The 18,051-nt window shown below is 38.5% G+C and overlaps 1 protein-coding gene across 1 annotated transcript in view; it reads right to left on the bottom strand.

The window, feature by feature from the left end:
* Positions 1–5,430: 5,430 nt before the first annotated feature.
* LOC110595242 (plectin-like) overlaps positions 5,431–18,051 on the bottom strand; it is a 69,031-nt gene continuing 56,410 nt past the window's right edge. Inside the window, exon 6 of the mRNA XM_021710265.1 lies at positions 5,431–5,740. Coding sequence (XP_021565940.1) covers positions 5,495–5,740 — 246 coding nt within the window. The 3' untranslated portion in view covers positions 5,431–5,494. The remainder of the gene's footprint in view (positions 5,741–18,051) is intronic.

Here is an 18,051-nt window from a genome sequence, read left to right as displayed (position 1 = left end):
TGGCTGCCTAACTACACAATCAGACTTTTTAAAAGTTTCTGGATGTTTAATTAGAAAACATTTAAATGGTATGCTCCTGCAAGCAACCTATTCCCAAAATTTTGAGTCTTACTTGGCTAATACATTTAAAGCATGCCTCTGAAAAGAAAGCTAGGGGCCTTAAAAGGAGATGAATGGGATAAATTAAAAACAAGAATAGGACAGGCAGAAACTAGTAAGCAGAAATAATCTGTTCAAAACGCACACACCCCCTAGCATTTTAGACTTGCCATACTTAGTGTGTTTTCATATCAGCACCTGAGACTCCCACGGGCCTCCTGCACACTGTGCACTGTTCTTTCTGGCCTGCGGGCACATATTCATGCTCATGCCTGCTCAAGCGGACCTGTTTTCACACTGAGCGATGCTGGGCGCTGCTGTTTTGGAACTTGGCTTTCATCAATGTTCTAGGGCAGATAGCCACTTGGATAGACTGAGAGAAGTCAGGCAAGTCAGAGGCTGAGCTTCAAGTTGGAAGTGTCTCTCAGAAAGAAACAAATCAATTTCACTGTGACACCTGAGCACATCCTTAAACAAAAGCGTTTACACCTACCTCTGAAGAACATGCGGTACTGTCAGGAATTTGACTCCTCTATATCCACCCTAGCTCTTGGTGACTTATTAATCTGCTAGTGTTTACTTAGAGGATACTCCTAGGATCCCTTATCTATTGGCTCTTGGTTAATTCTATTTCATCCTTTCTTACTTTTAAGCTACTTACTCACCGAATGGCCTTGTGACATCCTTTTGCTCTAAGTTTATCAAATTCAGTATTCTTTGTTACGCTTCTAAATAATAATTAAGGTTGGGATAACCATGAGACTTACTTAGCTAAAATCTCTTACCAATTGTGGTTTTCAGTGAAAAGATTTTATTATGCATTAAAGAAAATGTACACTATACGAATAAGCCGAAACTAGTGCATGCATGTGGTATCTTTATTATTAGAACCCTTTCCATTGAAAACTGAATATAACAAATAGAAGCTCCTAGAAGAAATCAGGAACAGAATTTCCTAACACAGATTTAATGGAAAGACATAACATATTTACCAGTAACCTATTTAAATAGAAGCTATAGAACAATCCCTTGTAATCTCTTCCACTAAATCATATTACTTTACCATTCTTATTACCATGGCACACAATTCAGGTCCTCCATCCTCTTTAGGATAATATGACATACTAAAACTATACAACAGTTCATCTGCAATTTTGTTCTTCCTGACTCTAATGTCTTAGTGTTCTTGTGTTATCTACAATTTTCCACATTTTCTTGTGTGTTACTGTGATGGTATTTTATAGACAGCTAAACTGTAAGTTATACAACTGATGTTGTTGTTCATTTATCTCTTACAAAGAGCAAAGACCTTAGCTGGTGGTTGTATATGGTACTATCCATCTAGTCATTTCTCTTTTTTTTGTTGGAGTTGGAGTTTCACTCCGTCGCCTAGACTGGAGTGCAGTGGCCACTCCCAGCCACCACAGCCTCGACCCACTGGGCAACGGCGATCCTTCCGCCTCAGCCTTCCAACATTCATCAATGTTCTAGGGCAGATAGCCACTTGGATAGACTGAGAGAAGTCAGGCAAGTCAGCCGGAATTACAGGCACGTACTACCACACCCGGCTGATTTTTGATTTATTGTAGAGGTGGTCTCGTCAAGTTGCCCAGGCTGGTCTCGAAACAGCGAGCTCAGGCAATCCACACACCTCAGCCTCCTAAAGGCGTGGGATTACAGGCCGAGCCACCGAGCCAAGCTCGTTTCTCTTTTTTTGAGTTGGAGTTTCACTCTGTCGCCCAGGCTGGAGTGCAGTGGCACACTCACTGCCACTCCAGCATTGACTGCTGGACTCCGGCGATCCTTCCTCCTCAGCCTCTGAAGTAGCTGGAACTACAGGTATGCAGTACTACACCTGGCTAATTTTTATTTATTGTAGAAAGAAGGTCTCACCAAGTTGCCCGGGCTGGTCTCGAACCCACGGGCTCAGGCAAGTCACTCATCTCAGCTTCCCAAAGTTCTGGGACTACCCGCTGAACCACCAAGTCCAGCCTGGCCATTTCTTAAATTTGGCAATAATTGTCAGATAACTTTGCTAAGTATCACTAGTCTTAAAAGTTGCACTACTTCAACTGCTCTGGTCAACAGTTCCATTTCTTGAAATCTAATTTTCCTAAAGGATCATGTAAGTAGTTACATAACACCATATGAAGACCAGAATCCAGACCAATCATCCCCATTATTTAAAAGGCAGAATGTCAAACATATTAGTTACCCTTTGTGCTTCAGTTTCTTCACTGATAAAAAGGGAGTTAAAATATATTCCATAGTGTTGTGGTAGTTTTTAAAGCTAACAAATGTTAAAAAACAGTTAGGGCAAAAACCGCCACATGGTCAACATTCTGCATATGTTTCTTGGGAATTTACTTTGTAATAGTTACTTTCTTTTTACCTTCATGGATCATCTTTATACCATGATATCTATAAATTTCCTTTAGTATATAAATGTATCTGCATTTCCATCTCTCATAACAGTTCTTTCAAGAATATAAAAATTAGAAAATTAGGTTTTCTATGGAAAATTTTAGGATACTGATTTGCTAGTTAAAAAAAAAATGCTGCTTCCTGTGGTTAATGAACATTCTTTTTATTTGCCAAAGTTATATTCTGTCTGGGAACAATGATACCAATGTGTTAGATAATCCAAATTAATAAACTTGATTAATAACATTTTACAGTATAGATGCTACTCCTCTGTTCCTACTTCAGATCAATATTTCTAAATCTTCAGAAGATATGCACAAAAAAACTCACTAAGTCACTTATTACAAATAATACTGGTTTGCTTTTAAGTGACAATTGCTATATATTCTTCCTCTAATCTCCAGAGAAACCTTTCCTACTCTATCTAGAGTGTGCAAACTTGCTGCATACAGGTAGCTACATCCCTTTTTCCATCCACTGCAGCAACCAACAGAAACCAAACTCAGTGGGCCATCTCAGATCATATTTATTGCCAAAGCCAAATAAAATCTATATACATTATATAATTTTTATCTAAGTAAAAACAAAATTAAATCCCAATTAAATTGATATGTTTCCTTTGCAAATCCAAATAGATCACAAAATTTATGGGAATAAGTATCAAGTAAAAACAACTGTTAAATAAGATATTACTCTCTAAATGTGATTATTATTGTACAGTACCCCAAAATCTGGTGATATTTCAATTGTTTATAACTTTGTCTCTTTTGTCTTTAAAGTAAACTGAGGCATGGAACAGTGAGAAATTCGACTAGGTCAACCCTCTTAATTCAGTTCTCCACATGCTGGAAAGAAAAGTACTCAATTCTTTTTTTAAGTAAAGAAAGGCCCAAGGACTTTAACTAAATGTAAAATTCTACAGATGAATGGCTTCTTCTAATGAAAGAAACCACGGTAATATTTTATGAGGCACAGAATAGCTTAACAGAACTTTAGCAACAAAGAAATCTTGTAAGCATTTAAACTTGATATATGGTATTTTTATCATGTATCCTAACAAAGGGAAACAAAGCAAACTAGGAAAACCGAATTCAAAGTTAAGGCTAAACAGTTTTCTAAAAAGATATATCTGCCAAAATAAAAGTTCAAAACAAATAACCACCACAAGATTCAAATTCTCACCTAAAGCAGTAAGAGTCTATAACATCAAACTTTCCTGGGAAATTTTAGAATCTTTGTGATCCACAATGAATTATTTAAATACTTAGGAGAAAAAATGCACAGCATATATACATCAATTTATACTTATAAACCATGTTCATGAGTATGGAAGAGACAATGTCCAGAGATCATTGCCTTTAAAAGTAGTTTATTTTAGAAGCATAGCTGGCTTCTAGATATTTTGCTTCTACCTCAAAAACTCCAAAGAAGAAAGTAGAGCACAGCCTTGAAGGTGCACTGTGACATAAACCTTTAGGTATCACAATGAAATATTTTCATTTAAAGGCCATGAAAATTTTATCATCCCAAGTATAGAATGTGTCCAGCTACACAGCCTGCTGATAGCCTCACATTTTGAGTGATCAGGCAAGTACAGCGTGATAGTGGCCATGTCTGTAACCACTAAGCCTTCTTGGTGCTGTTATTCAAGACGATCTTGTGCTTCACTCAAAACAAGCGTAGGCAAGTTGATCTTGGTTTTTCTTTTCAATTCAGCAACTTACACCCATCTCTATTTAAATGTTATTCCATAAAGGAAGGAGACTGTCACTACAGTGTTTAAAAATAGGGCTCCTGAAATGTTCTACACTCAAGATACTCGGGGGATTTGTTACAGTTTTATAGATATTGAAATTTCCAAAATAAAAAGGGGGCAAAGAGTAGGAAGAGAAAAGAGGAAGAAAAGTAAGAAAGGAAAAGGAGAGGGTGAGGGGGAGAATGGAATGTTAAGTCAAACAGAGCTGGGCTTGAGTCTCAGTTCTTTGTTACTTACTAGCAGGTGACCTTGGTAAACCTAAGGTTCCTCATCTGTAAAACTGGGATCACAACACTCCCTGCTTTATGAGGCTGTTAGGAGATTTGAATGAGATAACCATACGTGAAGACTCAATAGAATGTCTCACATGTAGAAAGCTATCAAACCATTAACTATTCCTTATAATTATGTTATAGTAATTAAATAAGTTTGTTAGTTTAATGAGTTTATAGCTTAAGCTTCTTATATTTAGAAATTCATTCAGTACTTTAACAACATGACATAATCTTTGTAAAACTAAGAAGAACAAGTGAGATCAATATGTAAATCATTTTCAATAAATAGTTTCTGGGGATTTAGCTTCTTATAGGGCAATAAGAACATAGACTTAAAAGTCAGACTGCCTAATTTTGAATTCCAAGCCTGCCACTTGCTGGTGGTGTGACTTCAAGCAAGTATTTATTCTGTGTTTCAGTTTCTGTCTGTTAACCAGGAATGACAATAGGGATGTTGTGAGGATTAAATTAATCAATTCAGGTAAATAGCTCAGAACAGTACCTGGAACTTAGTAAGTGCTATGTAAGTGTGAACATGAAGTTTGCTGTTAATAATTCTCATGAGGAAACTGTCTGTCATCTCAAAATTGACCACTGTTAAGTGTAGCTACTCTCTAGAGTAACTAGACTGGGAGATATGATTGGAAATGGGTGAGCTATAAGTCTGAACTAAAGCCTTGTCTTCCTGCTCAGCAGTTCCCTAACAACAAAATCTTGATCTTCTACCTGCAGATTCTACTTACCAAAGGTTGTTAAATGCTAAGTTACTGGCAAAATCCAAAAATATATTACCGCTGTGTGTGTGTGTGTGTGTGTGTGTGTGTATACGTATACACTAAAGGTTAAGGGGATGACCTTTAAGTGGTGGCAATGTGCTTTTATTTTAATTTATCTGTATTTGCTAATATTCTGCCATGCACATGTATTGCCTCTAGTATAATTAAAAGGTTATTTCAAAATTAAGAAGTGAAAAAAACATCTCATAAGTGTTTAAGAAAATACCCTCACAAATTCCATACCTGTATTTATGAATGATGGCATTAAATAATTTTCCATCTCTCCAGCAGGTTGTGAAATTTTCACACTGAATTCCAGCATAGCCCTCTGTTGCCTGCTGAGTCCAGAGCAGCAATCTCTCTTTTGCAGACATATCCTCTGACTCTCCAGTAACATGGATATCAGATATCTAAACACAACAAAAAGTGTTAAACCTTCAGAACGGAAGGAAGGAAGTTAACTCAGATTAAGAACCTACTATGTGCCAAGCACTTTACAAATGCTATTTTGTTTAATTCTCATAACTTTCACTTAAAAGTTAAACAAATTCTCCCTACTTTACATACTGGAAAACTGAGTTTCAAAGAGGTTAACAACCAAATGAAAATGTCAGATTTAACTTGTGCCCAATTTTTGAAATCTCATCTATTTTTATTATACCAAAACATTCACAGCATTAAAAATTCTGCATATTCTTCTTTGCTAATCAGATCTGTTGAAAGAACTTAAGCAAATGTTTTTCCAAGTTCAAATTAATCACAAGTAAAACCAATAACTTACTCTATACTACCACCTGCAGAGCAGAATTTGATCCAACAGGCATTCTGTGTAAGGAACAAAGAAAGAAATAGTACCCTCTCCTGTTAACTACATTATATAACAACTTGGCAAAAACTTTTCTAATTTTCTCATAAGTCCTTGTTTAGGTTACTCAATATGAAGCCTTAATCAACTCATTCTTTCCCTATGCTGTATTCGTTTTCATGGGGTTTTTAAGTCTCTTCCATTGAATGATCATAAAATAGGTCACCGGTTGCCACGATTTACATTTTTCCCAAGAGTCTTCTCTTTGATAAGGGTCCTACTTAATCTGCTGGTAATTATATTAAAGCACAAAGTGACTTTGCCAGGGGTCACACAGTCATTCCAAAGCTGGGATTAGCACCAACAACAACTGTTCCCTCAATCAGTGCAGGATGCAAAGCCAAGGGATCAAGAAGGCAGGCGTCAGGCCAGGATCAGGACAACCAAGAGACTGGAAGCAAGGCGTGGGGTGACACAAATCATGTTCCAGGTACAAATCTGGAATGGGAAATGCAATGCTAGACTAGAGTCATGAGACAGGCTGCTCAACCTAGCCTCTAGTCTCAGAGCTTTGAATAACTTATTTCATGTCTGTGAGTCAACACTCTCATCTATAAAGTAAGGTGGTCAGAGGCAGAAGTAGATAATGTATGCTTAAGGCCCTTTTCAGTCTAAAGTCATACTAAGAGACTGTAAATACAAGAGAAGTCAGAGGTCAAAACAGGCAGCATCAAGCCAGTGAAAGTGGAGAATAAAAAAACTCCAGAATAAAGAAAGACTTGTACACATGGCAGCGCCGGGCTCACACAGGAAGTCCTTGATTCCTTCCAGCTGCCACAAGGCCAGAGGCACAACCAACCCAGAGACCTAGGCATGATGGCTGCAGGAACTGAAGGCCTTGCAGGCCTGGCTGCCCCTGACACCATTGCTTGTTGGAGAAGATGGTATGGGCCCCATATATCCTTTCTCCAGCACTCAGTAGAGGCAGCCATGCCTGGAGAGCTGCTCTCTTAGCTGCAGCCCCAGACACTCTCCTAGACAAAGGGCCAGGATTTGGAAGTGGAGCAAACCATTCCCATTTTATTCATCCTTCCTAGGAATCTGTGCCATACTCCATAACATGGAAAAGAATTGTGCACGAACACATTAGATAATGTACATACATAGGAGATATTTCTTTTTTAAAAAATACGGGAAAAAAGATCATAAAGTTCACCAATATTCTCCCACTCAACTCTCAATGATATTCTGGTCTAATATGGCACTACAGTACCATTCTGGTACATTGTGTGAGTTTAAATTCTATCTCTACTAGCTACATGTTTGAGTCACTTAGTTGATTTAAGACCATTCCCTCACTTGTAAATTGATGATAATAATTATTACATTGTGTGTCAGAATTCAACAACATTGGCACAGTGTAGCAGCCAGCCCATGGAAAGCACAGGTTCAATATAGGTTAGCTGTTTTATTGTTGTAGTTATTATTATTCTTTTCAGCAAATGGAGAAGCACAAATTTGGCTTTATTATTCTCCCAATTCTCTTCCTGTGCAGAGTAAAAGAGTAAGATTTTAAAATTTCCTGCCTCAAACTAATCAAAATCTATGAACACAAGGGTTCAGAGAAACTAACCTTGAAAACTGTGAATGAAAATTTCATGACAGGTCCCTATAAGCCTTTATAAATTATAAAATCAACTGTTGCTGGGACTCTTTAATGTAGTGACCACATGGGTGGTATTTATAACAATATATGAGTATGAAAAGGTAGACAGCTGAGGAGAGCTAGGACTGTTTTCCGCTGATTCAAGAATATCCTATGCCTGTTCAGTTATAAAAGTAATTATCTATTTACTAGGAAAGTCAGTAAATTTCAACTACAAGGTACCAGTTTACTATGTTCAAGTACTACACAGCATTTTTACCAGAGGAAGGATGTTAGGAGTTTAGAGGTCTGAAAATGGTCTAAATATCAATCAAGAGAAAACAATGTATTCTTGTTAAATAAGTTTCCAACAGATGAATTTCAGATTGTTACAGACACATGCTATCAAACTATATATAAATATACTTAAAAACTATAATTTTAAGTGCATATTCAAATATGTTATGAACCAAGCTCTAACATATCAGACTAACCCATTAACTTACTTTCAGCTTCTCCTGCTATTTTCAATAAACTGAACATCAATCTTCTCATGGCGATTTATAGTGTTTTAAATATATACTTGCTACCATTAGCCACTAGCTATCTGACTATATCAGACTTTTCATGATACCGTGCAATCAAACCAAAAAGAAAAATGAATATTAAAAATTGTGAACAATTATCATTAACACTATAAGAAAGGGATTGGCAACAGTGGAAAACTGCCGGAGGCGGGGGCACACCTCATCAATAAGGGTACTTGATCTCAAATCAGGTTAAGTGAGGACCAAAGTGAGGCCTCACACTTTGCCTGCACAATGACCATTTGTATACTCAATTCTGAATTGTACGCCACATCTTTAAGATGAAAAAAGAAAAAAGAAAAAAAAGAAAAAAAAATTGTACATCTTCCATCATCATTCATAATCCCTAATTTGAAATCTGTATGCTCAACAGAACAGCCTGAATCCTCCGCTAATAACAGGTTAATGATAGTCCCACATTCAGGTCACGTTCCAGGAAGTAATCAAGCCACCTCTCTTCCAAATGAGGCAACAGTGATGACCAGAGGGAGTTTCAATTCATGCAGCCTAGTTTCAAATCTCAACTCCAACAGTTAATGAAATGAATGACCCTGACTATTCACATAATCTCTCTAAAATCTTTTCTTCTTCATCTTTAAAATGTAAATGACAGCAAAATCTCAAAATAAATTAAGAAAACAATCCCACTTACAACAGCTACAAAAAATGCTTAATAATAAATTTATCTAAGGAGGTAAAAGAACTTTACAGTGAAACTATAAAACACTGATGAAAGAAACTGGAGAAGACACAAATAAATGGAAAAATATCCTGTGTTCATGACTGGAAGAAAATTTTAGAATTTCTAAATTAGAATTTTGTCCATTCTAACCAAAGCAATATGCAGATTCAATGCAATACCTACCAAACTTCCCATGACACTTCACAGAAACAGAAAAAAAAAATCCAACAATTCATATGGAACTACAAAAAACCAAAGTTGCCAGAGCAATCTTGAGAAAATAGAACAAAACTGAAGGCGTCATGCTACCTGACTTCAAAATATACTACAAAACTACAGCAAAGAAAGCAGCATGGTAGCCGGGTTCGGTGGTTCAGTCTGTAATCCCAGCGCTTTGGGAGGCTGAGGTGAGTGAATTGCCTGAGCCCGCAGGTTCGAGACCCACCTTGGCAACTTGGTAAGACCTCATCTCTACAATAAATCAAAAATTAGCCAGGCATGGTAGCGTGCACTTGTAGTTTCAGCTACTTGGAAGGCTGAGGCAGAAGGATTGATGGAGCCCAGCAGGTCGAGGCCACAGTGACCGGGAGCAGCCACTGCATTCCAGTCTGAGTGACAGAATGAGTCACCAACTCAAAAAAAAAAAAAAAAAAAAGAAAGAAAGCAGCATGGTACTGGCATAAAAACAGACACACAGACCAATGGAACAACAGAGAGTCCAGAAATAAATCCACATATTTATGGTCAACTGATATTTGACAAATGTATCAAGAACACACAATGGGTAAAGAACAGTTCCTTTAGTAAGTGATGTGGGAAAATCAGATATTCATATGCAGAAGAATGAAATGAGACCCTTATCTCTGTAAACAAAAATCAACTCAAAGTGAATTAAAGACTTAAATGTAAGACCTAAAACTATACAGCTATTAGAAAAACAAAAACTAAAAAAGCTTCTTGTCTTTAGTTTGAGTAATGATTTTTTTGGATATGGCTCCAAAAGCACAAAGAACAAAAGCAAAGATAGAAAAATGAGATTACATCAATACAAAAAGCTTCTGCACAGCCCAAGAAACAATCAACAGAGTGAAGAGACAACCTATGGAATAGAAGAAAATATCTGCAAACTTATATTCATCAGATAATGAGTTAACACCCCAAATACATAAGGAACTCAAACAACTTAATAACAAGAAAACAAATAACTTAAAAATGTACAAATGGTCTAAATTAATATCTCAAAAGAAAACATACAAGTGGCCAACAGGTATATGAAAAATGTTCAACATCACTAGGCATCAGAGAAATGCAAATTAAATCCTCAATGAGGTATCACTTCACACCTGTTAGAATGGCTAATCTCAAAAAGACAAAAGATAACAAGTGTTGGTGAGGATGTGGAGAAAAGGGAATCCTTGCACATTGTTGGTAGAAATGTAAATTAGTACAGCTACCATAGAAAACAGTATGGAGGTGTCCCCAAAATTAAAAATATAACTATCATATGATCTAGTAATCCCAATGGGCATATAGTCAAATAAAATGAAATCAGAATGTAGAAGGGATATCTGAACTTCTGTATTTACTGCAGCACTATTCATAATAGCCAAGATATGGAATCAACCTAGGTGTCCATCAGTTGAAGAATCGATAAAGAAAATGTGGTATATATACACAATAGAATACTATTCAGCCTTTTATAAAAGAAGAAAAAGGAAGAGGGGGAGGAGGGGGGAGGAAGGAGGAAGAGGAGAAGGAGGAAGAAATGCTGTTGGTGGCAACAATATGAATGAGCCTGGAAGACATTAAGTGAAATAAACCAGGCATAAAAAGACAGATATTGAATGGTTTCACTTACATAAGAAATTGGAAAAAGTTGAACTCAAGGAAGTAGAGAACAGAGGGGTGGTTACCGGGGGTTGGGCATGGAACATGGGAAGGAGTTGGGGAGATGCTGGTTAAAGGATATAAAATTTCACTTAGATAGGAGGAATAAGTTCCAGGGATCCATTACACAACACAGTAACTATAGTTAATTAACAACATACTGTGTTCTTAAAAGTTTCCAAGACAGTAGAGTCTAAGTGTTCTCATCACAAAAAAATAAGTATATATGGTGATATATATGTTACTTAGCTTGATTTAGCCATTCCATAATGTACCCATATTTCAAAACAACATGTACATGATAAATATATATAATTTTTATTTATCAACCTTAAAAAACATAAATGATGATATAATAAAGTCTACCTCCTTGGGTGGTTTTAAAGATTAAATGAAATAGTCATATCAAGTGCTTAGAACAGTGCTTGGCACATAGAAAACTGCTAGCTTATTCCACCATAATTTTATGACCTGTAGTAGTATTTACTTCTTAAAGCTTCTCACCAACAATCTGTCAGCCAGCATCAAAAACAAACAAAATATTTTATACCCAAGTTCCTTTCAGAAACTTGAAGCCTTCATGCCTCATATCCCAGTCATGGCTGGCGACCGCCCAAATTCAACTCTTCCTGTCACTGAGCCTCTCATGCCCATATTTCATCTATGCTTCATCTCTCCTGACCCAGCTGCTACCATTCCTAAACTTTCCAGAAATATCTACTTCATGACAAAGTCTCTTCCATCTTCCATATCTTAGACTATTACCCTTTTTACTGGACCCAAGGATCCTCCATTGCATTAACTAAAATTCAGCCATGTCCACTACGCCCACAGGTAGGGCAGGTATATTCTAACTTCCCCAGGGATGCAAACCTTGAGGTTTCCAAAACATTATCTATGGGTACCAAAATAATTATATTACATTGTAGGCCACTCTTGCTTTAACACCTTCTTCCTCTCCTCAAAAATGATGCCCACATCCCCCGAAAAGGATGACACCTGGTTGAGCGTGTACTGCATGCCCAAACCCTGTCTCTATCTAGCACCCACCCTCAGTCCTTCATCTCTTCTTCATTTCAGCCAGTCACACACCTATGTCCCAGATCTCATCATCTTGAACTGGAACCAGTCCACCTCAGATATTTAATCTCTAACAGAGTTTCCTGCTCTTCTAGCACTTTCATTTGCTAACTCTAGCTAAACTCATTACCTGGCTACATCAACATCTCACATTTCTTGACTTGCACAATTTTCTTAAAATCTACGAGTTATAGGGAAAGAAAAATGTTTTCCACAACTCTCCTAAGTTCTTATTTGGAAAAGAAGTTCTTAGTTAGAATGGACCTTGTGACAAAGACAGATTAACAAGAGAAGAACAAGCAGAAGTTTATTAATATGCATACTTCATATATACTTGGGGAACAAGGGTGGACTGTGGGAGACCAGAATATGCCACCCCAAAATATGAAGGATTGATGAGTTGAAGGCAGTTAGGAAGACGCCAATGCCAGAAAGCTCTCTGCCCACCTCCTGTGTGGCTAAAAGCAAGACACAGACTTACAAAGACAAAAGGGATTGTGCCCCACCATCTTTCTATCAGGAAAAACAAAGGTTGACCACTGAAGATAACTTCAGACTGTTATGGACCTGGAGATAACACTAGAGGGATCCACATAAGCAATCTTTACTGACTGGCCTTTCTCTGCCATTTATTTGCCTTCCCACAAGTTGCTGTCCCTAGAGACTCAAAAGTCCTTTTCTTTTGCCTTGTCACTTCTCTAAAAATTTACTGCCCTTTGTTGAAGATGCTGTATAAACTGGAATTCAAAGTCACCTCTTTGAGAACGCATTCCTGGGTGTCTGCATACTTGTATGTAAAATGAAATGTTATCCAACTTCTGTTTGTTTTTCTCTTATTAGTCTATTTTTTTATTACAGGTGCCCATTCCAACTAAGAACTTATAAGCGTTGACAAAAAACATTGTTGTCTTCCCCTACAAAACCCACTTCTTTCTTCATTCTTCTTTATCTGTCTAGTGTTACGTTTTCCAGCACTTTCACCACTTCCTTGCTAATATTCTCAACTCTTTCACAACCTTGTCCTTACCCTGAGACCATTCCACCAAATCTCAATCCTGGTCAATTCAGCTGTACATCTTCTCCACTCTCTCTGAGCTATAAACTCTACTAGAGAAAATCATACCACCTTGTGGACTGCTGCCACTACAAACCCAGGTCTGCAACCTCAGCTAGGCACTCAGAGAAAACTGGCAACTCTTCTTGGTATCCTAACTGGCCAGTCTTCCACCCCTCACAATACTGCTTTCAATTTTTCACTATTTGTCTAAAACTCCCTACCTTGTGACCTTTGATTTTATGTTTAGCAAATAATCATGCTTTTGTCTCCTTCTTTATAGGGAAAATAACCACATAAGCAGGAACTCCCTCACTTTTCTGTCCTTTTACCCACAAACTTCACTTCCAAGTGATCTTTCCTCTTCTGCTCTGAATCCTTTCACCTTCTGCTTCCTAGAGATCTCACTATCAATTATTCCCTCTCATCTGGGTCTCTCTGTATTTAAAATGCCCAAGTTGCTTCCATCCTAAAATAAATAAAAACAAATAACCTTCATAAACTCAATTAACTCTTTACTTATCACCATCTCTCTCACTCTCTTCTCAATAAGGCTACCTAAAAAGGTATTCTATATGTTTTTGCCTTTATTATCTTCATGTTGCTACCTGCTGTGTTTAGCTCCCATCTCTAGCACTCTAGTATAACCGAGGTGACCAGACAAGAGAGTGAGAGAGTTCTTCCTTAGGATTCTATTTTTCCAGTAAAGAAGAAAAATAGATTATTCATTAACGTAATAGAAGAGGTGGGTATGGAAATGCTGAAGAGTTGAAAGATACTGTGAGAGATCCTATATCCCCTCACCTTTCAGTCTCATTCATTCAGCAAACACTCATAAATGTCAACTGGTACCAAGAATAGGTGTTGTTTTTACAATCATCCTCATGGAGCTTATAGTCTAGTGATGGAAACACAACCTGAAGAGCTCAAGTGTTTTTTCCAGTCCTTCCATTTTTCTAATCCTTCTCTCTCTGAGGCTTCTGTCACTGGCAATCTTTCCTCTTTGGCTTCTATGATATCACTTCATCTAGGGTTTCCTCCTAATTCTCTGGCCATTCCTTCTTAGACTTCACCAGTGTCTCCTCTGCCACTCAACCTTGAAGGCTATTCCCCAGTGCTCAGGTCTCAGTTGTCCTCCCTCCTCACTCGCACTGAATAACCTCTGCTGCAACAGCTCCAACTGTCTCCTTCACACTAGTAACTCCCTAAACTTTACTCCTGAACTCACCCAACTCCCTAGCATACACCTCTGTTGAAACAGTAAAACTAACCAAGTAAGTGTGTATACAGCACTTAAACAAGCTCTTCACAAATGTTATCTCTTCCAATCCTTCCAATATACAATCTCATCTTATAAATGACAAAGAGACATAAAGTGATGACATGACTTACTCAAGTTCACCCCAGCTCCAACGAGGCTAATCTTAACCACTGAGTTCTATCTCATAACCTCTATAACTCAATGTATTGAGAACTTAATTTCTCTCTCTCCTTCCTGTTCTTTCTCTTATATTCCTACTCAGAGAATGATCCAGCTGCCCTAAAATAAAAACCCAGAAGTCATTCTTAATGCCTTTTTTTTTAATTTTTAATTTTAAACACCTTTTCATTCAATTGGTCACACAGTCTTATGCAGCCGTACCTCTCTTCCCCTCCCCTCTAATACCCACCCCCCAAAACTCCTTGTGCTCCAGCCACACTGAACTAGTTCTAGTTCCCTGAATAAGAACACATTTCCACAGGACACTATGCATATATATGCCACCCCCTACCTGGAGAATGCCTTCATTAGCTCCCACCCCATGTCACCCCTTTACTTATTCTTCTCCTTATGAAAGCTCTAGCTGACTCTGCCTCAGGGATCTGTGTCTGGGACCCCACACATACCTATGATAGCAGCATAACCTATGTCTCACGGCTGCCTGTTGATGTGTCTTCTACCCCTCCAACCTGTGAGCAACATATGCTGAAGGACAGTGTCTAATTCACTGTAGTATTACAGCGCCTGGCTCAGGCAGCACTTGGCACATAATAGACACTCAGTAAATACCCAATGAACAAATGACATTATGATTGAGTTAGACACCTTTGGATCTCCTTTGATTCAGTCAGGTGACCAAAACTCCCTTGATCACTTCCTCTTTATCATGTATTTGAAGGCCCCACGTGGGGAGAAGAGGCTTTATTACCTATAGTGGACATGCAATTCCCAATCAACAAAACTGATTCACCTATAAAAACATCACTCAACCAAATGGGTTTTGTCTGCTCATTATTTACACAATACAAAAGACACCACATCTGAAGATATATTTCAGAAGACTTATTTTGGCACTGTGTAAAAACAACCAACATGGAGTATAGTCCTACAAGAGCAAGGAGGGTGTAATGGGAGGTCAACATGCTGGAGTAAAATGTCTTTATGTCATAAGTCCAGGTGGACTCCAGCATTCATCCCGATTTAAGACACGGGTATAATAGGCCTAGAATGATACTGGGCTCAGCAAAGCTTCCGTCTTCTTCCTGACCAAGTCTCAATGTTGACAGAATTCTGAGGGTATGTCTGCCTCTCAGGAGCTTCCTATTTTTCTTATAACCAAATCATTCCTTTGGCTTATTTCCTTTAACTTTTCAACTAACTAAGCAACTTCATTGCCCTTTTGTCTTGTTTATCTGCTTTAAATGTAAAATTTTAGTAAACAGTTTATCACAGATTCTGTTTGAACATATCATTATGTTAGCTACACTTAGTTTAACTCCCTCATAAAATGGCACTGAATTGGTCAAATCAAATTAACATAAAATACCTCAATCTTCATGTACTTTTTGCTATATACATATACACTGAATCAGCCAGAGCTTTACTTCACTTGAATAACAAAGAAAATGTTATTTTCTCCTCATAGAATAAAATCCAGCCGGGGTCGGTGGCTCAGCCTGTAATCCTGCACCTTTGGGAGGCTGAGGTGAGTGGATTGCCTAAGCCTGCGGGTTCGAGACCCGCCTGGGCAGCGAGACCTCATCTCTACAATAAATCAAAAAGTCAGCCGGGCGTGGTAGCACATGCCTGTAATTCCGGCTACCCAGAAGGCTGAGGCAGAAGGATCGCCGGAGCCTGGCAGGTCGAGGCTGCGGTGGCCGGGAGCAGCTACTGCACTCCAGTCTGGGCGACAGAGTGAGACTCCAACTCAAAAAAAAAAAAGAATAAAATCCAGAATGTGGTGGTCATACTGTACAGCTAGCACAAGATAGGCTAACCTGCCTTTTACCTGCCTGTTCTACTTATATAGATTCCTTTACCAAGATATTCCAGAGCTTAAATTAGAAAGTAGAACCTACAAGATTTTTATGTCAAGTGCAAATATTTTCCAGAGCCCTGACAAAAGGTGGTTTACAGAGAATAGTTCTACTCAGCATGGGGTATTCCCAAAAACTGCTTGGAAGAGGTCAGGTTCAGTGGCTCACACCTGTAAGACTGCGGTGGAAGACTACTTGAGCCCAGGAGTTTAAGACCAGCCTGGGCAGCATAGCAAGATCTCATCTCTACAAAAAAATAAAAAATTAGCTGGGCGTGGTGGCATGTGCCTGCTTGGGAGACTGAGAAGGAAGGCTCACCTGAGCCCAGAAGGTCAAGGCTGCAGTGAACTGTGGTCATGTGATTGCACTCCAGCATGGTGACAGACTGAGACCCCGACTCAAAAAAAAAAAAAAAAAAAAAAAACCTGCTTGGACATGCTGGAAAGCAAGTTCTCCATTTGTAAGTTCTAAAAGTATTGTTTCTGCTGGTAATAAAACAAATACTAAAAAAAAAACTCACCATTTGGATAAGAGGTCCTCAAACTCATTTGAATTAGAAATTTGGCTGGTGACTATACTTTTAGCAAAATAATATTTGGCCATCTAAAGCATTAAAAAAGGTCCAGATGTCCATATACAAAGTCATTTTCATAGTTCAGGATTCTGAGTCTGAGAATAAAGAAGTCATCATTCTATTTTATCTTTTCACTCCACACAAGCAAGCTCAAAAACAGATACTGGAAACTAAACTCAGCCTAAAAAACGCTGCTATCAACAACAGAAAGCCTCATACTCTTGCCTACCTCCAATCCTCTTTTACCCACATTACTTTTACTCTTATGCACAGCATGGACACTTGACTCCATGTTTTCCCTTCTCCCTCTTGGCAGAGCGAAGACAACATCCAATGGTTGAAACACTAACGACTGGAACTCAAAGGAGAAGGTGGGTAAGAATCTAGGAAGAAGGGGGTAAGGAAAGCAAAGTTCAAACACAAGGAAGAAAGCCTGACCCCAGTTCACATAGTTCCAACCATGATGTCACCAAACATACGCCTGCTCACGGTCAGTCAGGGATGGTAAAAGTGAGTTTTGTTTCATTGTGCAGGGCTCACCAAGTGCCTCAGGGGGCATGGCCAGGCAATGTGGTCCACAGTCTCAACAAAAAGCTGAAGGATACAATAAACATCTGAGAACAAGCAGAATGTCTGGCTAGTACAACTCATAAAAGGATGAATTAATCCAACTTTTCTGAATCCGCCTCATGTGTGTTGGCTCATCCTACCAAACATCACCTGCTAGTTTCCCACACCCCTAGGGAACATATAAGCACCTAATAATACGGATATATCAGCTGTCTCGAGATTTTCTGGGGGAAGAAAGGGTCTTATAGTCCCATTTCCTCTCTCCCTCCCTCCTCCTTAGGAGACTATAAACTTGAGTTGAGGCAACTATTACCTCTAATCTGGATTGTTTCCTCTAATCTCCAACGTCAACATCAACAACACCTTTTATTTATTTATTTTTTTTGAGTTGGAGTCTCACTCTGTTGCCCAGACTGGAGTGCAGTGGCCGCTCCCAGCCACAGCAGCCTCGACCTGCTGGGTTCCGGTGATCCTTCCACCTCAGCCTTCCAAGTAGACGGAATTACAGGCATGCGCTACCACGCCCGGTTGCTTTTTTGA

The sequence above is a fragment of the Carlito syrichta genome, unplaced genomic scaffold (genome assembly GCF_000164805.1).
Source record: "Carlito syrichta isolate Samal-C Ts95f unplaced genomic scaffold, Tarsius_syrichta-2.0.1 Scaffold288355, whole genome shotgun sequence".
Classification (NCBI taxonomy): domain Eukaryota; kingdom Metazoa; phylum Chordata; class Mammalia; order Primates; family Tarsiidae; genus Carlito; species Carlito syrichta.
This window is presented reverse-complemented; position numbering and strand designations above follow the sequence as displayed.